The 20,847-nt window shown below is 38.2% G+C and overlaps 1 protein-coding gene across 1 annotated transcript in view; it reads left to right on the top strand.

Moving 5' to 3' along the window:
* The first annotated feature begins 618 nt into the window (after window positions 1–618).
* PHIP (PHIP subunit of CUL4-Ring ligase complex) overlaps window positions 619–20,847 on the top strand; it is a 104,875-nt gene continuing 84,646 nt past the window's right edge. Inside the window, exons 1-6 of the mRNA XM_080934328.1 lie at window positions 619–659; window positions 765–823; window positions 960–989; window positions 1,183–1,242; window positions 15,980–16,130; window positions 16,234–16,332. Coding sequence (XP_080790454.1) covers window positions 620–659; window positions 765–823; window positions 960–989; window positions 1,183–1,242; window positions 15,980–16,130; window positions 16,234–16,332 — 439 coding nt within the window. The 5' untranslated portion in view covers window position 619. The remainder of the gene's footprint in view (window positions 660–764; window positions 824–959; window positions 990–1,182; window positions 1,243–15,979; window positions 16,131–16,233; window positions 16,333–20,847) is intronic.

Here is a 20,847-nt window from a genome sequence, read left to right as displayed (position 1 = left end):
CCCGGCATTTCCCCTCTCTGGGCAGTTTGGCTTCATTTGTTTCCTATTTCTGCTACATAGAAACTAACTTCCATCTCAGCCCAGCCAGCGCCGCTGAATAGAGAGAGCCTGTGCTGCGGCTCCGTGTGCGTCAGATCCCTCCGCGCAGCCGTGCCGGCCCCCTCCTTCCCTCCCTCCCTTTCTCCCTCCCGCGGGCGGCCTCCTTAGAGAAAGGGCCTGCCAGGCCGCCCGCCGCTTCGGCTCCGGCTTCTCCTCGGGCTGGAAATAAATAAATAAGCGGCGGCTCGGGCCGCGCGGAGGGGCGACGGCGCGGCCGCGGGCCTAGGCCGAGGCACTCCTTTTCCCGCGGGGGGCGGGGGCGGCGAGAGCGGGCCGCGAAGGCGCGGACTCCTTTCTGTGGCGGAGGGATCCCGGCGGAGGCGGCCGCAGCCGGGGCCGCTGCCTGAGAGTTGTTGTTTCCTCCTCCTCCTCCTCCGCCTCCGCCGCCGTTGCTTGAATGGTGGAGCCGAGGCTCGGCTCGTGAGCACACACTGACAGCTACAGGGCAGGCGGCGGCACCGTCCCCGCTTCCCCTCGGCGGCGGGGTGTCCCGCCGGCGGCCCCGAAGTGACCCGCAAACATGTCTCGTGAGAGGAAAGGCCTCTCGGAGCTGCGATCGGGTAAGTCGGGAGCTGCGGGGCCGCCGCGCCGGGCGGACTCGCCCGCGGGCCCCCGCCCCCCGCGGCCGCTCAGCCCGTGTCTCCCCGTCCTTCTCTCCCGCGCAGAGCTCTACTTCCTCATCGCCCGGTTCCTGGAAGATGGACCCTGTCAGCAGGCGGCTCAGGTAGGCGGCGCGCGGCGCGGGCCGGGCGGGCGCTCGCGGTGGCCGCCCGCGGGCGTGGGGGAGGGCGGCGGCGGCGGCGGCGGCGGGGCCGCGGCCCGGGGGCGCGGGGCTCAGCGTCCCCGCTTTGTTGTTGCAGGTGCTGATCCGCGAAGTGGCCGAGAAGGAGGTAAGGGCGCGGCGGCCCGGCGCCGTCCCGCCGCCGCACGGCCTCCCCGGGCCGCCGCGCCGGCTCGGGCGTTCGGCGGGGCGCGGGACGCGGGGCGCGGGGGGACCCCGGCGGGGCGCGGGGCGGGCTGGGGAGGGGGAGCGGCGGCGGGCCGGGCCGGGGGCCGCGCTCACCGGGCGTCCTGTCCCCGCAGCTGCTGCCCCGGCGCACCGACTGGACCGGGAAGGAGCACCCCAGGACCTACCAGAATCTGGTGAGACATTCACAGCGCACTGCAAAGAAACTTTTCCCTGAGTCGAATAAAAATTGAATTTCCCGCAATTTTTTACAGAGACAAAAACTTGGCCCCAGAACGGGAAAGCTTGCAAAGGGCCACGGGGAGGGTTGGGAGGCCGGAGCGGGGGGCTGCGGTGGGCGGCGGTCGGGGGTGCGGACGCCCCGGGGCCGCAGGGGCGGCGGACAGTTTATTTGTGATATTTTGTTAATGTGCTAGAAATAAAGATACGTCATGAGTGTTGTGCAGTGCAAGGCCGGAGGAGGAGGGGCCGGCGCGCGTGTCCGCGCGGGCTCGGGCGCGCGCGCGAGGCGGCGGCGGCGGGAGCGGCGCAAGCCCGGGGAGCGCGCTCGCCGGCTCCTCGCTTGCTCTGCACGCGCGGCCGGCTCAGCTTTCTCCAGACCCACACAATAGCTGGTGACTAACAGCTCCGAAGTGGCATTAGCATTTCACAGGAAGGCCTTTGAGCCACGGAGGAACCTTGGCAAGATTCTTTTTCTTTTTCCCCCTCCTTTTCTTTTGTTTTCTGTAGAAGCAGACCAAGATTTTAAATTTTTTTATCTTTTTATCTTTTTTCTTTTTTTTTGGTTGGAGGCGTTCAGATACGTTCGATGGTAGTCATCCAGCGGCACATTGTGCATTATACAGACAGATCGGCCGAAGGCTAAACCCGCAAGTTTTAATAGGCGTTTTCTAATTTTGTTTATTCTTGGGGTATATTACCTCTTATTAAAAGTCATTTATAGAGGGCATTGAAGAGTTGTGGTTTTTATCTGGGTAGTTGCCTTGGGGTTGACCTTGGCTTTTAAGTTTTTGTTTATATTGAAATGTTTTTGTTTAATTGATTGAAAAATAATGTTTGTGAGTTTTTTTTGTGAGTTTTCAAAGGCAATGCTTTACAAACAATTGCTTTGAAAAATGGAGCTATCGCGAGTATTGCGGATGGTAAGGTGAAGCCTCACGGTTACTTTGTCAGTAAAGGAGCTGTAGTTCTCCCTGCATCTTCTTTGCCTCAGATAGAAGTTGATATAGTTATTTGTATGAATGTGCTGAATAGTCAGTCACAGCAGGGCCCATTGAGCAGTTGAAATTTAGACAAGACATTGGAAAAAATGTTTTTGAGATGTTTGTGACTCTTAAGAGGTAGTTGTAATTCCTAATGCTCAGGACTGCAGTGATTCGGCTGTAGTTGTTCAGAATGAGTGTCTTTGAAGTGGTGGCGTGACATGATCTTGGTAGCTTTTGCTGGGGTTTGGATAGGAATCGCATAGCTTTTGAGTGTATGTCACATGATTTAATCTAAAGTGCTGGTTACTGTGTGATTGTTTAGGCTTTGGAAACCTAGTGGAGAATGTTTTCATTTCCAGCTTCCAAGTTAATTTTCAAGTACAGATTAGGGAAGTTTAGTTAGTCACTTGGTCCAAAATGATTGAGATTTGAAGTAAACTCCTGGGCTTATTACTATTTGCAATTTTGGAAATTTTTACATTTATGCTTCTTACAAAAATTTCAGTGTATTTCCATGCCTTTCTGGCTGTTTAAGAAAAAAAAAAAACAATTCTAAAAACAGTTACAATGATACAGCATTCTTTTGAAAAAACAAACTTATCTTTTCCTTTCTTTAAAAAATCCCACAAATTCCAAATCACTGAAAATGGCTGTCTTGTTAACATAAGTCACTTTAAGTAATGCTGTTTTTTTTTTTTCTTTGAATGCAGCATCTAATGGTGTTTTGACCAAATACTGGGAATGGTTAATCTATGTAGGAATATCACTTCTTTTTTCTTTACTGAAATGTAATTTTAGAAATGACTCTTAGGCACGAATAGTAAAATGAAGTATTTGTAGTCAGTTTTTCAAAATTCAGAAATTGTCATTGTCAGTATGTTATTAATTGGAAGCCACCTGTTTTGCAAGACCGTGGTTTTTCTTGAAGAGGTTTTCTACCTTAGCAGTCAATGATGGCTTCACTGTGTAAAGACGGTTTCTTACTGGGACTTGTGTTTGATTCCTGCTCTCTCATTCACTGAGCACACACCTGCACTGGACGCACGGCCCCTTTGAGGTGCTTTCCTGTCCGTTACTCTGTATGCTGAGATCTGGGAGAGTGGGCTAACGTTACATGCCTCTTTACTTTTGATTTTAGGGAGCTTTAAAACATTGTCATTGTCAAGTTTTTGAGCAAATTGGTACATATGAAAATGTTATGTTCTGGTAAACACATGCATAGTCACTTACATAGTCTGTTGTCTTAAATCAATCTCATGACTAAAAGTTTTTCTTTTTGTATTTCAAGTTGAATTAACAAATTGTTTGGTGAGTAAAAATTCAGTTTCAAATTCTACTTGAAAATGGCTTGGAGTATTAACTGATGAGTGGAACATTAATTTAAGTAGAAAAATTCATGTGAAATTGGAATTTGTAGAAAATCTTTAGGAAAGATTTGTACTTAGTTTAAAAATAAGAACTTATCAGTGTTGATAGCCTCTAGATAGAGTTACAGTGTCAGTTTTGGTCTAGAGGAAAATGGAGTGTTTAGTGCAGTTTTGTAAGTTAGAAAAGTAAAATGGACGTTTATTTAATATATGATTGAAAAAGGGAATTCCTATAAGCTGAGAATTTTGTCTTTGGTATTAAGAATGTGATGGATTATTAACCGTGGGAATACTTAAAGCATTCTTGTGTGAGTGAATGGAATTTGATAGGATAATTGTTTTTGACATAATTTAAAGTTTATTCAGACTTTATATTTGTTAACCTGATTTTTTTTCTTAAAGGACATTTTTTTAAATATTCACCAGATTTCTTTTAAATAAAGCCAAGTATTAGGCCAAAAAAGTTTGTTTTTATTTATTTTTAGATAGCCTGGTCTTGAACTGTGTGTAGCTGAGATTGACCTTAGTTTTCTGGTGTTCTTGGGCCCACTCACAGTGCTGGATTCCAGGTTTTTTTTTGAAGAGCTGGGATGTGAACCGAGGCACTTTGTGCGTGCTTGATCAGCACTTCACAGTGGAGCTTGCTACATAGTTCTGCCTGTTACAGCATAATAAGTTTATGTTTTGAACAGTATTTTCAGTTTTTTAAAGTGGAATTTCACTCAGTCCTGCTGCAGCCTACCCTGGCTTTTAGTTCTGTCTCCTGCCTCAGCTTCCTAAGTGGGGTTATAGGCATCATGGCCACTTGGCTCATTTCTTACCCGTGTATTAGAATTTGTTGGTTTTTCAGTCCCGCTTCCCAGTTGTCTCCTTAACTAGTCCTGACTGCTGTTTTATTAGATCTTAAGGCAAATTATTAAAGCATTTTCATCATACTTGGGATACTTTGGATTACATTTTTATTTACAAGTTATTTTCTTTTCAGTTGAGTTAATATTTTGCTACTTTGTTTATATGATTTTTGCTTTATTGAAATTACATATTTCATTTTCTTAAACTAATTAGAAATGTTGTCAGTGAAAGACTTAGAAGTCAGGAGGTGTGGGCTGCTGTCTTAAAGCTAGGTGATGATTACTTGCAGGTGATAGGGGCAAATACAATAATTTACTACTCTTGTCTTGGTTATTTCTAAATGTAAGAACTTGGCTGGAAAATGATCTGGAAATATGATTTTGAGTTAGAAATATTGTTTTTAAGTGCTTAACATTCATTTTGGAGTTTTCTTTTCCAAAATGGAAAGTTAAATCTATAGAAATCATGCCACTTTGGAAGTTGAATAAATGCTTTTCATAAAGCCGTTCTTTGGTGGTTGGCCTACTTTGGTTTCTGTTGCTACAATAAGAAATCTTCATGAAAAACCAGCTTGGGGAGTAAAGGATTTATTTCCCCCTAGAACTCCCAAGTCAGTCCTTACTGTGGGGACTCAGAAGAACTGAATGAAGTCAGAAGCCTGGAGGCAGGAACTGAAGCTGAGGTCTTTGGAGGCTATGGAAGACCCCAGTTTACTGACTTATTCCCCCCTGCCTGCTCTGGTCATTTCCTTAAGCAGTTTAGGCTCGTCACCACCCACTGAGCTAGGCCCTCATCAATTTGCAATTAAGGTACTTCCCAAATTTAGCCACAGGCTTCTCTGGTTGAGACAAGCTCCTTCTATGAGGTTTCTCTTTTCCCAGTTGACAAGCTGGCAGCCGAGTTTTTGCAATACTATTTCTTCTTGTAAAGATGAAGACTTTTGAGATAGTAGCCACCCACATTGTAGAATACCTCTTTATTACTGTATAATTACTGTGCTTTTCACTTTGTAAGTAAATAAATTAGTTACTGGTGACTTCACATTGAGAGATGAATAGAGGAACCATGAATAGAATTTACTTAGGTATATGTCTTAGGTATGCATATATTTAGAGTATGTTGATTAAAGTGAAAGCCATGGAATAAAACTTAGAGGTAAGCTTAAGGAAAGTGGTAACATATTAGAAGGCTTTAAACTAGGAATTTCCAGTCTGTATGAGAGTACTTTGAAGACTTATACTCAAGTCTTTTCCAGATTGGGAGAGTGCATATGAGGAGGTAGATATTTAATAATAGCATTATAAGGTTTTTTGGGTTTTGTTTGGTGTGTGTGTGTGTGTGTGTATTTTTCCTGCGTTTTTAAATCCTTTGAAAGTTTTATACATGTGTGTGATTTAGCTGTATTTTGAAATTGTAGTTTAAGAGTTTCAATTAAATAGTAAGCTTAGCCTGGTGATTTAATTACGTACCGTTATAATGAAGGTTAAAATGTATTAGTAGGTATAAAGGAAATTGTATGTACTAAAGTACTGAAAATCTTTTTTCTTTTTTTTTTTTTTATGTATGTAGTTACTCTGTTGGTGCTTAGTATCCATTTTTAAAAAATTAGATGTATTTATAAGATTTATATGTGTACTTCTGTGGATATTCATTGATTGTGTGGTTGTGGTGGTCAGAACAACCACAACCTTGGGGTGTTCTTCAGGTACTATTCACTTTTTTTTAAAGATAATTTCACTGGTCTACAACTCCTCCAGTAGGCTAGCTTGGCTATTCAACAAGTACCAGGGATCCATCAACCTGTTTGCCTTCTAGAGCTAGAATAATTTGGATGCTTGGAATTTTCTAACATGAGTTCTGAGGATCAAACTCAAATCTTTACCAACTTTAACCCTCCAAACCTATGGAGTTTTTAAGTGAAATAAGTCCACATGAGATTCTTAATCCTTACATTGCAAAGTGATGTGGACATAAAGGGGTAGTAGAATTGTACCTTTGCTAACTGCATGGTGATAGTTTATAGATGACAGATTTACTTTAAAAGTCTGGAGTAGTAGTTGATACAGGGTTTGGGTTTGCTCTTGGCAACTTTAGTAGCACTGTGTGGTAGTGTGTAGTTTTCCATAAGGAAAGTGTTTCTATTTGAGATATATGTACTTACAACTTTCTCAGCCTATCTGATACCTTATAAAAAGAAAAGTTACTTTAGAAAGTACTGCTGATGCACTTTTTAGACTTGAAGGTGAAAAAAACCCTAAGACATAGTAAAAAAAGGTCAGTGAATGTAAAACAATAAATACTTTCTTAAGTATTATAGATAGGTCTGTAGAAAATATTCTGCTATTAGTTTTGCTATGACTTCTGGTGAGACAGCAAACACTAAACATTTGGATGGTTGAGTTGTCTTGAACTGGGCTTGGAGTTATAGCTCTTATGCCTGGCTGAGCACTTGCTTAGTGTGAATGAGGTGCTGGGTTCAGTTCCCAGTGCAAAGAGAAGGAAAAACAACAACCACCACCAGAGGAGGAAGTACAACCCTGAATGTGTTAGAGACCCAGTGAAGCCTTTTCTTTTTCTGGAACTTTGGAGTAGGTAGAGAGAGACTGAGAATTAACATTGGCTCCTATTCAGAAGTTTGTGGCATTTAAAGCAATAGTAGTTTGTTATTAGACTAAAGAGAATGTGTTCCAAACAATTTAATAATTCAAAAATTGCACTAATTCTTAGGTTAGTTTTAGGTTAAATATTGTCATTTTTACCTAAGTTTTATCTTTGTAAAGATAGGCTACACGTTTTTGTCCTTGTTGATTACATCTGGAGCTTCTTTATCTGCAGGCATTTTTCTCTGCCCCAGATTTTGTTACCTACCGATTTTGTGGTGCTTCAGCACATTATTTTGAGCAGTAACTAATCTAATTGGTAAATTTATTCATAGGAATAGTTTTCTTATGTGCATTTCAGAATTCTATGTACTCTAAAGTATTCTATGATATGGAGAAAATTAAACTCTTATTTATGGAATTTGAGAATATACAGTATTATAAATCCAAAATAATGATAGAAGTCATTTATATAAATTTGAGAACTTTTGGTTACTGTTTAATAGACAGTCATTATTTATCTTTAAACAAGTCTGCCTTTAGTTACTCCGTATACATGTATATGCAGTCTTTGAGCTTTTATGGATGGTTGAATAAGAAGTTTTGATTAAGGAAATCTAATCCATAAAACATGGTCTGGTCTATCCTCTGCTTAGTTTAAAATGAAGCTGCAATTCGATCTGCCCTAACATTTCAGTTGTTAGAGACACAGTACTGAAGAGTGTGTGGGCTCTGCGTCAGCTGGCATGACAAGCTAGGTTTCTGTCATGCTTACGGAGGATATACACAACTTGGGAAAAGTTAAACAAGGCAAGAAATGACTACTGTGAGCTCAGTCTATTCACTGTGGTTGACTTTTAAAGTGGGAAAATACTGGATTGGAGGCAGCTTGGTGAAATGTAAGACTTCACTGTCTCTAGTGTGAGGTGATAATTATTTTGAGTACTGGAGACTGAAACATAACTAAGAATGAAACTAGATGTTCTGTTTTTACATTGACTATTTTAAGAGTAAGCAATTTAAGGGTTTTTTCCCTATCTGAAAGTAACTTCATCAGTTATAAATCTGAGTTTTAAATTATGTTCTTAACATGTTTGTGAGGTAATTTATTTTACTACTTTTGCTTAGCAAATATGGTTTGATTTTAAAAACTTGTTACTCTAAAAAGTCATTTTGTGGTGTTTTAAATTAATTTGAATAGAGTACCTCAACTTTGCTGTATGGAGGAACTTTTAATACTGCTTTCTTTTTTTTTCTTTTTTTTAAATCAAAACAATCAGATTTTAAATGAATAAAGTTTGAAATATTTGTATCACCATTTTATTTAACTGACAGATGCTATTGGTAAGACCAGCTGAATTACCTAAATGTGTTCTTTGTTTTAAGGATTTATACACACACACACACACACAGAGAGAGAGAGAGAGAGAGAGAGAGAGAGAGAGAGAGAGAGAGAGAGACAGAGACAGAGTAGCTATCTTCAGACACACCTGAAGAGGGCATCAGATCTCATTACAGATTGTTGTGAGCCACCATGTGATTGTTGGGATTTGAACTCAGGACCTCTGGAAGAGCAGTCAGTGCTTTTAACCACTGAGCTACCTCGCCAGCCCCCTAAATGTATTCTATGGTTGACTGAAATCTTAAGTCATTCATGCTGTAATTGTTTCCAAGTACTTTGTTAGTAGACTTCTAAGATTGATTGTGATGTTTGGCAAGGTTCTGTATTTATTGTTAAGCATTTTATAAGGAAATGATGAAAATTTAGGAATTCTCAACACTAATATTGTAAAATGGTAGTTAATTAATTTTAAAAGAATTGATTTTACTTACAGATTGTAAGTTTTTAATGCTCAGAGTTTTGTGATTGTGAGGGGCGGGGAATAGAATTTTGAAAAGGAAACTACTATAACCGGCAGTGGAATCTGGAGACCTGGACTTGAATAATTGTCTCCTGTTTTCTGAAGGTAAATCCTTAAACCAATATGCCACTTTTTCTTTACCTACGTGACAGGTGGAGTTTCCTTACATTTCTTTGAAATTCTTTAATCTTTACAGTTAAATTAGGAAAAATGGCACAAAGATAAAAATATTTTTATTCTGTGAGAAACTGGCAAAGGTTATTTTGGACACTAGCTTTAAAGATGATAGATGAGATTTTGCTCACTCAGCCTTTTAACAGCATTGTAAGTCTAAAGTTTTGAGGCTTTTAGTTTTAAAAATTTGGGTTTTTTATGATAGATCTTAAGGCTTATAAGCAATGAATATGGTTTATTTGTATTTTTAAAAAATATTCTAGAATAGTCAGATTGTATTCCATTCAACTAGCCTTTTATAATACAAAGATCAGAAGTAGCAAGCCCCTTTGATTTGACAAAATCCCTACAAAAATTTTTATTAGTATAATTACTGGAAGGAATGGCTGTAAAGTGAATTATTAAATCTTTATGTTAATGCCAGACAAACTTCACTTTTGTAAATACCAATTTGCTAAAGGAAAGGACATTTTTATGTCAACATAGGCAAATCAGGTAACTAGAATGAACAGAGAAATCAATGTCTTTCAGTTTCCTCATAGATAATCTTGAATAACATCTTTTAACACGACCTTCTCATAGTTGCCAACCTTTTTGTATGGAAGGCATAGCTGTTTATATTGGAAAGCATGTCTTAGTTTGCTTTTCTTTTGTTATAAACACTGTGACCAAGAGCAGCTTTGGGGAGGAAAAGGTTATTTCATCTTACAACTTCAGATTACAGTTGTTCTCTGGGGGAAAAGGAGGCGAGAACAGAAATGCCAGGGAGGAGCATACCTTACTGGTTTACTCTCTGTGGCTTGCTCAGACTTTCTTATACAACACTGGACACCTGCCCAGGGGTGCACCACCCACCATAAGGAACTTCCCTCATCAACTATTATTATAAAAAATGTTCTTCTCAGGTAAGGATAGTTTCTGTTCTGTTGACAACTGACCAGGACAGTGTGCTGTCCAGAAGGATGTTGGTTTACCTTGATTAACAATCAATCAGCTTAGTTTTTTCCTGTGTTTTTTTTTTTTTCTAATATACTGCAATTCACGTTTTCAGATGATTGTATTATTCAAATTGTAGTTAATTCTAGAAGTACTTCTTATCTGTGATGTGAGAAAGAAGGGATAAGCGTTTAACTTTTGACCAAAGTTGAAAAGAAATGAGAAGAGCTGCATTTCTCTCACAGAATTTTTTTGACCCTGATGTGAGAAACATTGCTGAGTTTCTAGATCATTCTTTGGGGAAAGGGTCAGTAAATGTTGACTGCTGTGGTAAAATGTTTCTGGCTTTTAAGGATGGATAAATGCCACCTGATGTTGACTTAGAGGTCCAAGATTGTAGTTTTGCAAATGAGTTCTTAAGAGACTACTAAGAGTCCAGGTGTCCTGAGGAAGTTGAATGACCAAGGCCAAAACTAGACATAAATGTTTGAATTAACCTAAGAATTGTCCAAAGAGGAAATTTAATGTGAGGAAATCTTGTGTGGAGTTGGACTTTTGACAGCTAGGACCTCAAGGAACCTTATTACTTTGTGGCCAGGTAGAAGAGGCTAAGGAGGGAATGGTATCACAGATAGAGAAAAGCTAGAGAATAGCTTGGAAATTAAGGAGGAAGTAAGTATTCAGCTGGCCTAGATGATGGCAGAGACATTAAGATGAAGATTTACTAAAAAAAGACCAACAAGGCTTTTGTTTTTCTAGTGCTTTTGTATTTATTTCAAAGATAAACTTGGAATCCCACTGTCAATATTATGTCTTTAATAAGATTTTATATTGAGATACTTGTAGGTTCCTGGGTAAGAAAGCAGAGGGAGCCTATATTCACTGAGGTCCACTGAGAATATTGTGCAAAATCATGGTGATGATACTGACTTTGATTGAGTGTAAGGATCTCATTTAGAACCAAGTTTCTTCCACCCTTGCTTACTGTGTGCGTCTGTGTGCATACGTGTTACAGTCCATGTGATTAACTTTATTTTCCCCAATATATGAATTATATGTAATGTATAACTCAGGATAGTTAATGTAACAGTTGACTCTGTACAACAGGTGCAATACTAAGGACATTTCACTTATCCTAGACCATAGCCAAGTCCAGGGATCTCTTACATCTCCTTCTTAATTACTCTCACTGACAATGCCTTGCCTGACTTTCATTTCTAAAATGGTTTCTCTCAAAAAGGGATATAACTTGAATCAGATTTATGCAATTGAAAATTATTTTAGACTGAAAAAGAAATGAAACTGATAGTAGATGATTTAAGCATATGTTTAAGGAGGCAGGCAGTGGAAGCATCTGGATGGTTTAAACAAAGGAAATAGAATCAGGTCAGGCAGAATTTGAGGTTTCTCTAAGAAGGAACATGAGGATGTTTAATGTAGGTATGAATGGGAAGGAGGTAGTTGAGAAGGACTAGAAATATAAGGAGGACTAGCTTATAGTGTGGGATTTCTTTGAAGTCATGATTCAAAGCATAGGTGTGGGATTTAGATCTTACATATTAAAAGGAATAATTGTGCTCTGAAACAGAATATGTTCTGATTTGATGGGATGAAAACCACTCCAACTTCCATAAGTGAGAAAGGGAGTATGGAAAAGAAGAGCTTATGCCTTGGGAAACTGTCTCAAGCAAGATTGTACTATGCTGAAGGGCATCATACAAGGTTTGCACTCTGGATTCCTAGCTAAGGTCCTAAGCCTCCTCAAGGCTGCTCACCTGTGGCACAGATCTTAGCTGAATGTCAGGTTCAGTCTCTAGTAGAAGTCTGATTTGAGGATCAGGACCCCGGGAGAGACTTCTCCAGCTGCAGGGCACATCAAGATAGCATCTCTCCAGATGTGCAGAACAGAGCATTACTCATGGTCTCTGCCTAGCGGGCATCATAGGGTTCTAGGACTGTGTCTGGTAATCTTGAGTGAGTGATATCATTGAGTTCTGATTCTCAGATACAGCCTTGGGTGTAGTGGAGATCCTAAGTTCTTTTTACACATCCAAAAGGCATCTTTTACTAAGCTCATTATAGAAAGAAAGTTTGTCTTTATCCTACCCCTAACCCTGAGCATACACTTTTTGGTGCTAACAGTTTACAGATGGCTGAATAGAAACACTGACAGTGAAAACACTGAGATGTATTCTTCAGGGTCACGTATGTAAGAATACTTTCATAGTTCATTTAGAACTTGGTTTGGGGAAATTTCTGTAACAAAAATGTTTGAAACCATTAGATAAAAATCATTAAAATGTATACGGTGAAATATTATTTTGTTTCTTCTATTTCTATGTACTAGGATAGGGGCTAATATTTTAGTGGGAAAGTCAGTGATTTTTTTTTTATGTTAATATGTTCATTTACCTTAATACTCATTTAACCCCCTGAAGTACTCTTAGGTATCTTGTAAACAGGCAAACAGCTCTAATTCTGTGTCTTACACTGGACACAAGACAAGTTAGTTGGCGATTCCAATATGTACGTAGTCTTCTGGAGTTCCAGTAAAGAGGTGTGGATGGATTTCTGATGAGGATTCTCACTGAGGTTTAAAGTGTCAAAATGTACTTACTGTACATGCTACAAAGGGTTAAGGCTGATGAAGGGAAACATGAAACAGAACAAAACTTCAGATGAAAACAGATGTGCAAAGAGAAGGGACTAAGGTGGTCTGGACAGCTCATGGAAGGCAGTGAAGAGCAGGAGGAAAGGTGTGGAAGTGGGTGGATAAAGAAAAGATTTCCAGTAGACAAGTGAATTTCTATATTTAATACCTCAAAGCTGGAGAAAGCTTAGCATTAAGAACTGAATATATCTTTTCTAACTTGACAGTTCAGTGTGAAAAAATTAGAATATTCTATATTATCAAAGAAAGCTTTCAAAGAAGACCATTATAGACTAAAGTTAACAAATAATGCATTACATCTGGGTAAAATGAAAAACTGAAAAGGAATTTTGAATGGTTTTAGAAGTCACATTAAAATACTTGTATGTGGTCTCAGTGTTTGAGGGCATTTGTGCCTCTTGTTGAGGACCTGAGTTGAGAATGCAGTGCCTGCGCAGGCATCTTATAACCACATGTAACTCCAGTTCCTAGGGAATTCAATACTCTTGCCTCTGTAGGCACTGATGGTGCTTGCACATATACATGCACACGGATTTGAAGAACTCTTAAGACAATAATTGTGTACTTTTGGTTCAAAAGGGACCTTATAAATAACTCCAGGCCTTTTTATTTAAAATTTAGGTCTTTATTTTTTGTAATTTAAGGGGTGTGTGTGTGTGTGTGTGTGTGTGTGTGTGTGTTTTCCCCATGAGTGCATACAGGGAATGAGGATGATTGTGGGTGTTCTGTTCTATCTCTGTCTTAGTCCTTTGAAACAGTCTTCTGATGTGGGCACTAGACTGGCCATCCGAAAGCTCCAGCAGCCTTTCTGTCTCTGTTCTTAGTACTGGATTATAGATAAATGTGACCTCTACATTTTTATGTGGACTGTAGGGATTTGAACTCTGCTCCCCATCCCTTGCTTGCTCAGCAAGTACTCTTAACCTGCTAAACCAAGTTCCCAGGCATGATTTTATTTTTAGTCGACACAGTAATTCTTTATGAGGTAAAGTGCAGCAATAGATGCATAAACATGGTTATAAATCAGTGTTCAGCATACCTATCACCTGATACATTGATCATGGAATTGTGGTAAGAACACTCAAAATCTTTTTAGCTATTTAGGTAACTTTGCTAACTGTACTTGTGCCTTGTATGCAGAATCCAATTTTTTGGGGGGGGGGGAACCAAGCAAAGAAAAGTATAAATGTAATTTAAAAACACCTACTTGTTTTGTTCTGAACACTAAAGATAATTTACTACTCATTAGTGTTTCCTAAAGTACATTCTGAGTATGACAGATACTAGGGAGAAAGTAGTGCTTCAGCCAAGCAAGTTAGGGAAATTACATGCTAAACAGCATGAAAGACAGATTTATCTAGTTTCTCAGGAGTGTTACTGACACTGGCCAGAAGGGTATACTGTACATAATTTGTCAAGCGTATTTTATTAAGGTTCTTTTTTTTTTCTAAAGGTATTTATTCTGCCAAGCCTTTTTGGACTTGAAACAACATGTCAGTTTGTCTGTTTTAGATTCTGATGTATTTAATTATCAATGTGATAGTACCACATTATCTTCATAACAGGAATGTTTCTAGAGTAAGATTTGTTTGCCTTATGGACTCCAACTTAGAAGGATGCTTATTAGCCAACATTGAAAAATATTTACACTAGTTTTCAGAGTATATAATAAAACTTAGAGGTATATTTTGGTAGTAGAATGCTTGCTGAGTTTGCTCAAGGCCTTGAGTTCTATCTCTAGCACCAAGGAAGAGAAAATAAAAAGAATAAAAGAGAATACAAGATTTAATAAAAGATTTATCTTATTTACATTCCACCCAATATGAATTAAGACATTTATATTAGAATTACCGAATGGATGAAATACTTTGAAACTTGGGCTCAAGGCCTCTTCTCACGCGTATAAATTATGGTAGTTCATGTGTTCATGTGTGTTGTGTTCTACTGGTGGCTGCCATTAATGTTTAATATACTAGAACCTACTAAATACCAGTAATACAAATTTCATGTTATCACAAGTAACATCTGTGGAACACTTTCTCAAAGTAAATTTATGAGGGAAACTTTTTTTTTTTTTAATTTACTTTTTTCTGTGTCTTTAACATCAGGTTTACTTAGACCATGGTTAATTCTGTTATGAAATTATAAGTTGTATGTGTGGCACACAGAAACCACAACCACACACTAAAGAAAATGGCATTAAAAGGCAAGCTAAATTTTACTGTTAGTCATGGTTTTTATCTGAAGACTCGTCATGGTCCTCAGCACCATCTCTACATTGGGACATTTTATAACTCTGATAGGTAAATGTAAAGTTACAAGATAGTATGTATTTATTCTAATTTAATTCAGCTTGGGTTTTAGGACTACTGAAAGCTGAAATAATAAAAAGTATGGGCATTATGATTTCAAATGCTGCTGAACCTTGTATGATGCAGCACTTAGAATTTTGCTTCCACTTTTGAAAGGATTTTGGTAAAAATCTTTGTGAGGCAAAGGCAAGTGATCTCTTAGTTTGAGACCAACATGGTCTACATAGTAAGATCCAGAACAGCTGGGGCTAAGTAGAAAAACCCTGTCTACATAAACAACCACAAAAGTTAGCATAGATGGCATATTAAAAATCCCCACATTTGTATAATAAGAGAACCTTAATATTAATTGTCTTATTATTTTAGAGAGATAATAGCAGTTTCAAAACACTAGTTTTATGAGTTTTGTTGTTGTTGCTGCTCAAGTTTTAGAAAATCCAACTGAAATATACCATATAATGCTATATATATTTTTCGTGCTGGGGTAGGGCTTATTCTGAGTTTCCATCCCAGGCTGGCCTCAACTTTACACAGTGAAAAATCTGCATGTTCAGACAACTGGGGTTATCGGTCTGGATCACCAGAGGCTATAGTGTTAGGAATAAAACCTAATGCATCCTAGGCAGGCTGTGTCAACCAAAGTATATCCTCAGCCCTGAAACTGTGTGTTTATCATTGTTAAGTATTGGTCATCATGTTAATGTATAGACACTTTTACATTAGTTTACATTAATTTACAGTGCCTTTTTCTTTCTTCATGTACTGACTGATAATTCTGAACTAAGTAGTTTAACAGAATCTGAGCATTCCCTCAGAGTGTTGACTGACCTAAAGACTGTTAATAATAAAGAACTGTTTGACTTAATATTACAGAGTAAATATTTTTGTTTGTGTGAGACATAATAGGTGCCTCTGTCTGTTTTTGACCAAATAGGTGAAGTATTATAGACATCTTGCACCTGATCACTTGCTGCAAATCTGTCATCGACTAGGACCTCTTCTTGAGCAAGAAATTCCTCAGAGTGTTCCTGGAGTACAGACTTTATTAGGGGCTGGAAGACAGTCCTTGCTACGTACAAATAAAAGTAGGCGTGTTTTTTATTACAGTTTGGGTCTTCTTTTTCTCACTTTTTTGTTTTATTTTTGCAAATAAAACATTTTGTATTCATGCAATGTATGTTTTGATAGGTTGCAAGCATGTGGTATGGAAAGGATCTGCTCTGGCTGCATTACACTGTGGGAGGCCACCAGAGTCTCCAGTCAACTATGGGAGCCCACCTAGCATTGGTGAGTTGAATTTACTATGTTGTGATAGCCTCTGGGTAAAGAATTCCTAAAAACAAAGTTTTTAGTTACTGTGCTGTCAGAACTTTGTATATATTATGTGTATCAACATTCACAGATGGAAACTTTTGAGATTTTCTTAGGTAAATAGTTTTAATAACAAAGTCATAATGTACCATTGTAAATTATGAAGATTAATTATCTTAATGTTTTCTACTAAAAATTACCTGCTGAGTTAATTGGTGTTATAATTCAATATAGCTATTATGTTAGCAAACAACTAGTTTGGTTTTCTTTGAATATCATGGCATATTTTGTCTATAAAGTTTCAAAGACAGCAAATTTGTAAATGAGTTTTCCTCTTGAGTTGCTTTATAGACATAGCCTAACACCTCTTAGTACTACATTTTCTCTGAATTAATAGAGCAGCATCCTTAGGACTGAACTTCTTGATCTTGTCACTTGCCTTTCTCCCACAGTATATTATCTATCACTATATAATATTAATTTGTATGAGTTTACTTTTGCTCTTCACAAAGAAACAGTCAAAGGTAAATTCTTACATGTTAAGAGACTTATTTCTTGTAGCAGCATTTCAACGCCTGGTGTCAGATACCGTCATGTGTTAGCCTAGCTTCTTCACTCCTGTGCGTTATGCTGCCTGATGTCGTTATTTGCTGGTGAAAAGTGCTCATTATTTTAAAATGTCTGCTTTATTAGTATTTCTCTGTAGAACTAAAGTTCAACAAATGCAGGACTTTTTTGATGTAGTCTGTTTACATTTTTTTTTCTTTTTCATGATAATATCCTGATATATAATTGTATGATCATAATCATAGTTGATCATATTTTATCTTTCTGGTGAGATTTAACACAATTTTAATATTAATCTAACATTAAAAAGAATTTTATTTTTATTATACATACTGCTTTTTCCTACTCATCAACTTTTCTCTTGAGCTTTGTTTGTTGTTCTCATCCCTTCAGCTCCCACCCTGTCGCTCTGCGCTCCGCACTTAGTTCTCACGGAAGCATGGTCATGCCAGCCTTTCCTTCCACATTCACTTTCTTCTGTTTTTTCTTGTCATAGTTTTAGTATAATAGTTTACAGTTTGTGTTTAGTCATTTCACACTTAACTATTTTCTTTTTGTATTGCCATTTGTTTCTTAATTTTTATTTATATTTTTATTTGACACAGTGTTAACATTAAAAATTTTTTCACTTTTCTATTTTCTGTAAGTGGGAAAGGACATTGTTCCATCAAGGTTAGCTTACTCTTTTCTTCTTTTTCCTTTCCTTTCCTTTCCTTTCCTTTCCTTTCCTTTCCTTTCCTTTCCTTTCCTTTCCTTTCCTTTCCTTTCCTTTTTCTCCTTTTTTTTCCTTTCCTTTTCTTTCCTTTTTCCTTTTTTCCTTTCTTTTTTTTCTTTTCTTCTTTTTTTCCCCTTTCCTTCTTTCCCTCTTCCCCTTTCTCCCCCTTTCTCCTCCCCTTTCTTCCCTCTTCTTCTTTCTCTCCCCTTTCTCCTCCCCTTTCTTCCCTCCTCTTCTTCCTTTTTTCTCACCCCTTTCTTCCCCCTTCCCCTCTTTTCCCCCTTTCCTCTTTCCTTTCTTTTTTATATAAAACAGAAAGCTAGCTCTCAGATTCTCAAGATGTATTTGCATTATAGAAAAGTTCCATTGTTTTAAGTTTCCATTTCAAGTTCTAGGTAACAAGACAAAGGGGTAGATTTTTTTAAAAAATAACCATTTTCAAAGGGAGTGCAGTGCTTTTAGAGCTGTGTTTTCATTTAAGTAAGTAATCGGTCAGATTTACCTGTAAGTTATAGATATGATGAGATTCTCCTATCCCCGATGTATCTGCCAAGTAACTACTTATGAAGATACGTTCGGGTCCTGTCAGTCTTCACTGGTGATCAGCCTTCCACGGTGATCACTGACTTTGATGTTGGCTTTTCATCTCCATAAATGACAAAGATTGCCATCTTTTCATAAGGTCTTTGACTTTTTCAGTTTCTTTAAAGATCCTATAATTTAATATTTGAAATTTTTTAGAAATGAGTAAGTTCATAGTCAGGCTAAGTAGATTTTATATAGATAGTAGTGATTTGTTCAGTTCTTCAAATACCACTCAAGAAATAAAATAGTCTCCGAAAAAATAACTTTTACAACATATAATGCTTTGATTGCTCAGGGACAGCCAATATAAATAAATGCTAGTATAAAATATCTTTGAGTTCTCAGAAAAAGTGTCATTTGCATGCCATAGTGGCTCTGTACGAGACCTTTTTTATCAGGGATGAAACCAAATTGTAGATGAGCGGTAACAGATTCAGTGGGTTCTCTGGTTTGATTTCAAGCTTCTGCTTTCAGTTCACTATTATATATCACTCTCACTTCTATGAAATTATGTGTCAGTGTACCAACGATGTCTATTGTTTGAGTATAGGAATCTGAATTACTTTGTCTTAGTATAGGAACTATAATGGAGCATAGTACATTCTTTCAAGTTAAGTACTTGAATTTGAAATCAGGTACTCACTATTTTAAAGAAAATACAGGAATCTCTGTACATTAGACTTGTAGCTAAGGATGACTTTGAACTTGTGATTCTCCTCTCTCCACCTCTTGAGAGCTGAGACTTAAGGTCTGTACTTCACCACACCTGCCTTACCCTGTTTTGGGATGCAACTCAGGAACTCCACGTTTTGTTGTTAGAATAGTTGGATTTGTTTCACTAAAGTAGCTTTGCTTTTGGTTAGATCATTTCCAGTTTCATTATCATTGCGGCCAAGTGAGAAAGCATCAGTAAATTTTCTTAAATCAAATTTTACATTATTTCATCCATTTTTCCACAAAGACCTCAGCCATAGTTCTCAATGGAATTCAGTTAAAAAGCATCTGTCACATCTTAATTTTTCTCTTGACACTTGTCCTTTTGTATTTTGTGTGCCAATTATAACTAGACTTACTATGTTTGGAGTTTTCTGTTTTTCCTTTTTCCTGATTTAGACTGTCACTGTATTTTAAACTGACTTTGCAGAGTTGGATACAAACCTGTATCACCTTGTCTACAGCTCTAGAACTGACTCGTTAAATGGTTTTTATTGTGTTTACTTTGTATTTTGCATGCATGTGTGTGCTGCATATTTGTATGGAGGCTCGAGAACAAGTTATGGGAGTTGGTTTTCTCCACCATGTAGGTCCTGGGGATTGATCTCAAGAGTATTTGGCTTCCCAGCAAATCCTATAACCCTCTGACCCATCTCCCTCATTCTACCTTTTTAATGCTGTTTTATGACCCCAGGATATTGTATATCCTGTTCCCGCAACCTGGGGATATATTCTCCCCCGTCAATATTTTTTGGCTCTTTTTCAGTTTTTTAGATTTCTAGAGAAATTACTTAACCTTCTCCCCCATATGTGTGGCACCTTTGCTTTATGTTCCAAAATTTCCTTTCTAACATTTACCATTGTGATAAGTCCTTATTTCCTGTCTTTCTTCCTTGCTAGACTCAGTCTCAGTAAGGGTAGGTACCTTTTCCCCTGTTAACATCTGGTTGACTACACTTGTATCATACATGCTCTATAAATGTTAGTTGGATCAAAGTTAATGACTGAGATCTTTGATGTAGAAAAAAGCTACCTAAAATTTTAAGAGTAGAAATGTGAGGTCCTAGGTGTGATCCATAGCACCAACCAAAAATTAGAACATTTAAAGAATTTTTATTGAAATAACTAAGCTTTTTGCCAATATTTAAAATGTAAAAGGTATGGTTACACTGTAGTATCTTCTAGTTGAAGTAGCAGATTGATTCCTAGGAAAGGAAAGGGGAAATAAATACCATTTTAATGACAGTCACTGTCTCCTGTGTAATTCTTGGGATTACCATCTCTTCCTGTCTGAAATTCAGCTGCTGCTTTGCGTGTCCTTTTTAGAGAATGCTCATTGCTTACAGCGTTTACTAAATGTATTGTTCTTAAGTAGAACAATTGAACACCAAAACCTCACATGGGAGGGTTCTCTGGTAGCTCTTGAGTACACTAATCCTTTTACTCATATGAGTAAGGAGAAAAGCTTTCCTGGTTGTTTTGTTGCCAAAGAGATTATTTCCATCTTCCATTCCTCATAACCTCTCTTCATCATTATTATTAAACTGACTATGGGGTTGTCCTTTTAATACTGAAGTTGGAGCTTTTGTTCATTATGTGATTGATCTTGTTCTGCTCTAGGTGGTGTTGTAGAAATGAACCAAATAATGTTGAATTTTTTTCAATATGCTATCTGGCCTTAATGTCTTTATTAACAGTAACCTCTGAATAATTTATACATGTATGGTTATCTAGATGTTTCCTTTTAAATCTTCTTAATAAAATAGAACTATCTTTGATACTTTCTTTTTCCTTTTTTTTTTTTGTAAACGCTCAGTGAAGTGTTTGCATGTGTGTGGTGTGATCTGTGAGTGTGTGTGTGTGTGCAGGTACAAAGCCATTCATACACATGTAGAGTCAGGCTGCTGCTC

This window comes from Micromys minutus (genome assembly GCF_963924665.1).
Source record: "Micromys minutus genome assembly, chromosome: 21".
NCBI lineage: Eukaryota > Metazoa > Chordata > Mammalia > Rodentia > Muridae > Micromys > Micromys minutus.
The sequence above is the reverse complement of the archived record's forward strand: the minus strand, read 5'-3'. Positions and strand labels throughout refer to the sequence as shown.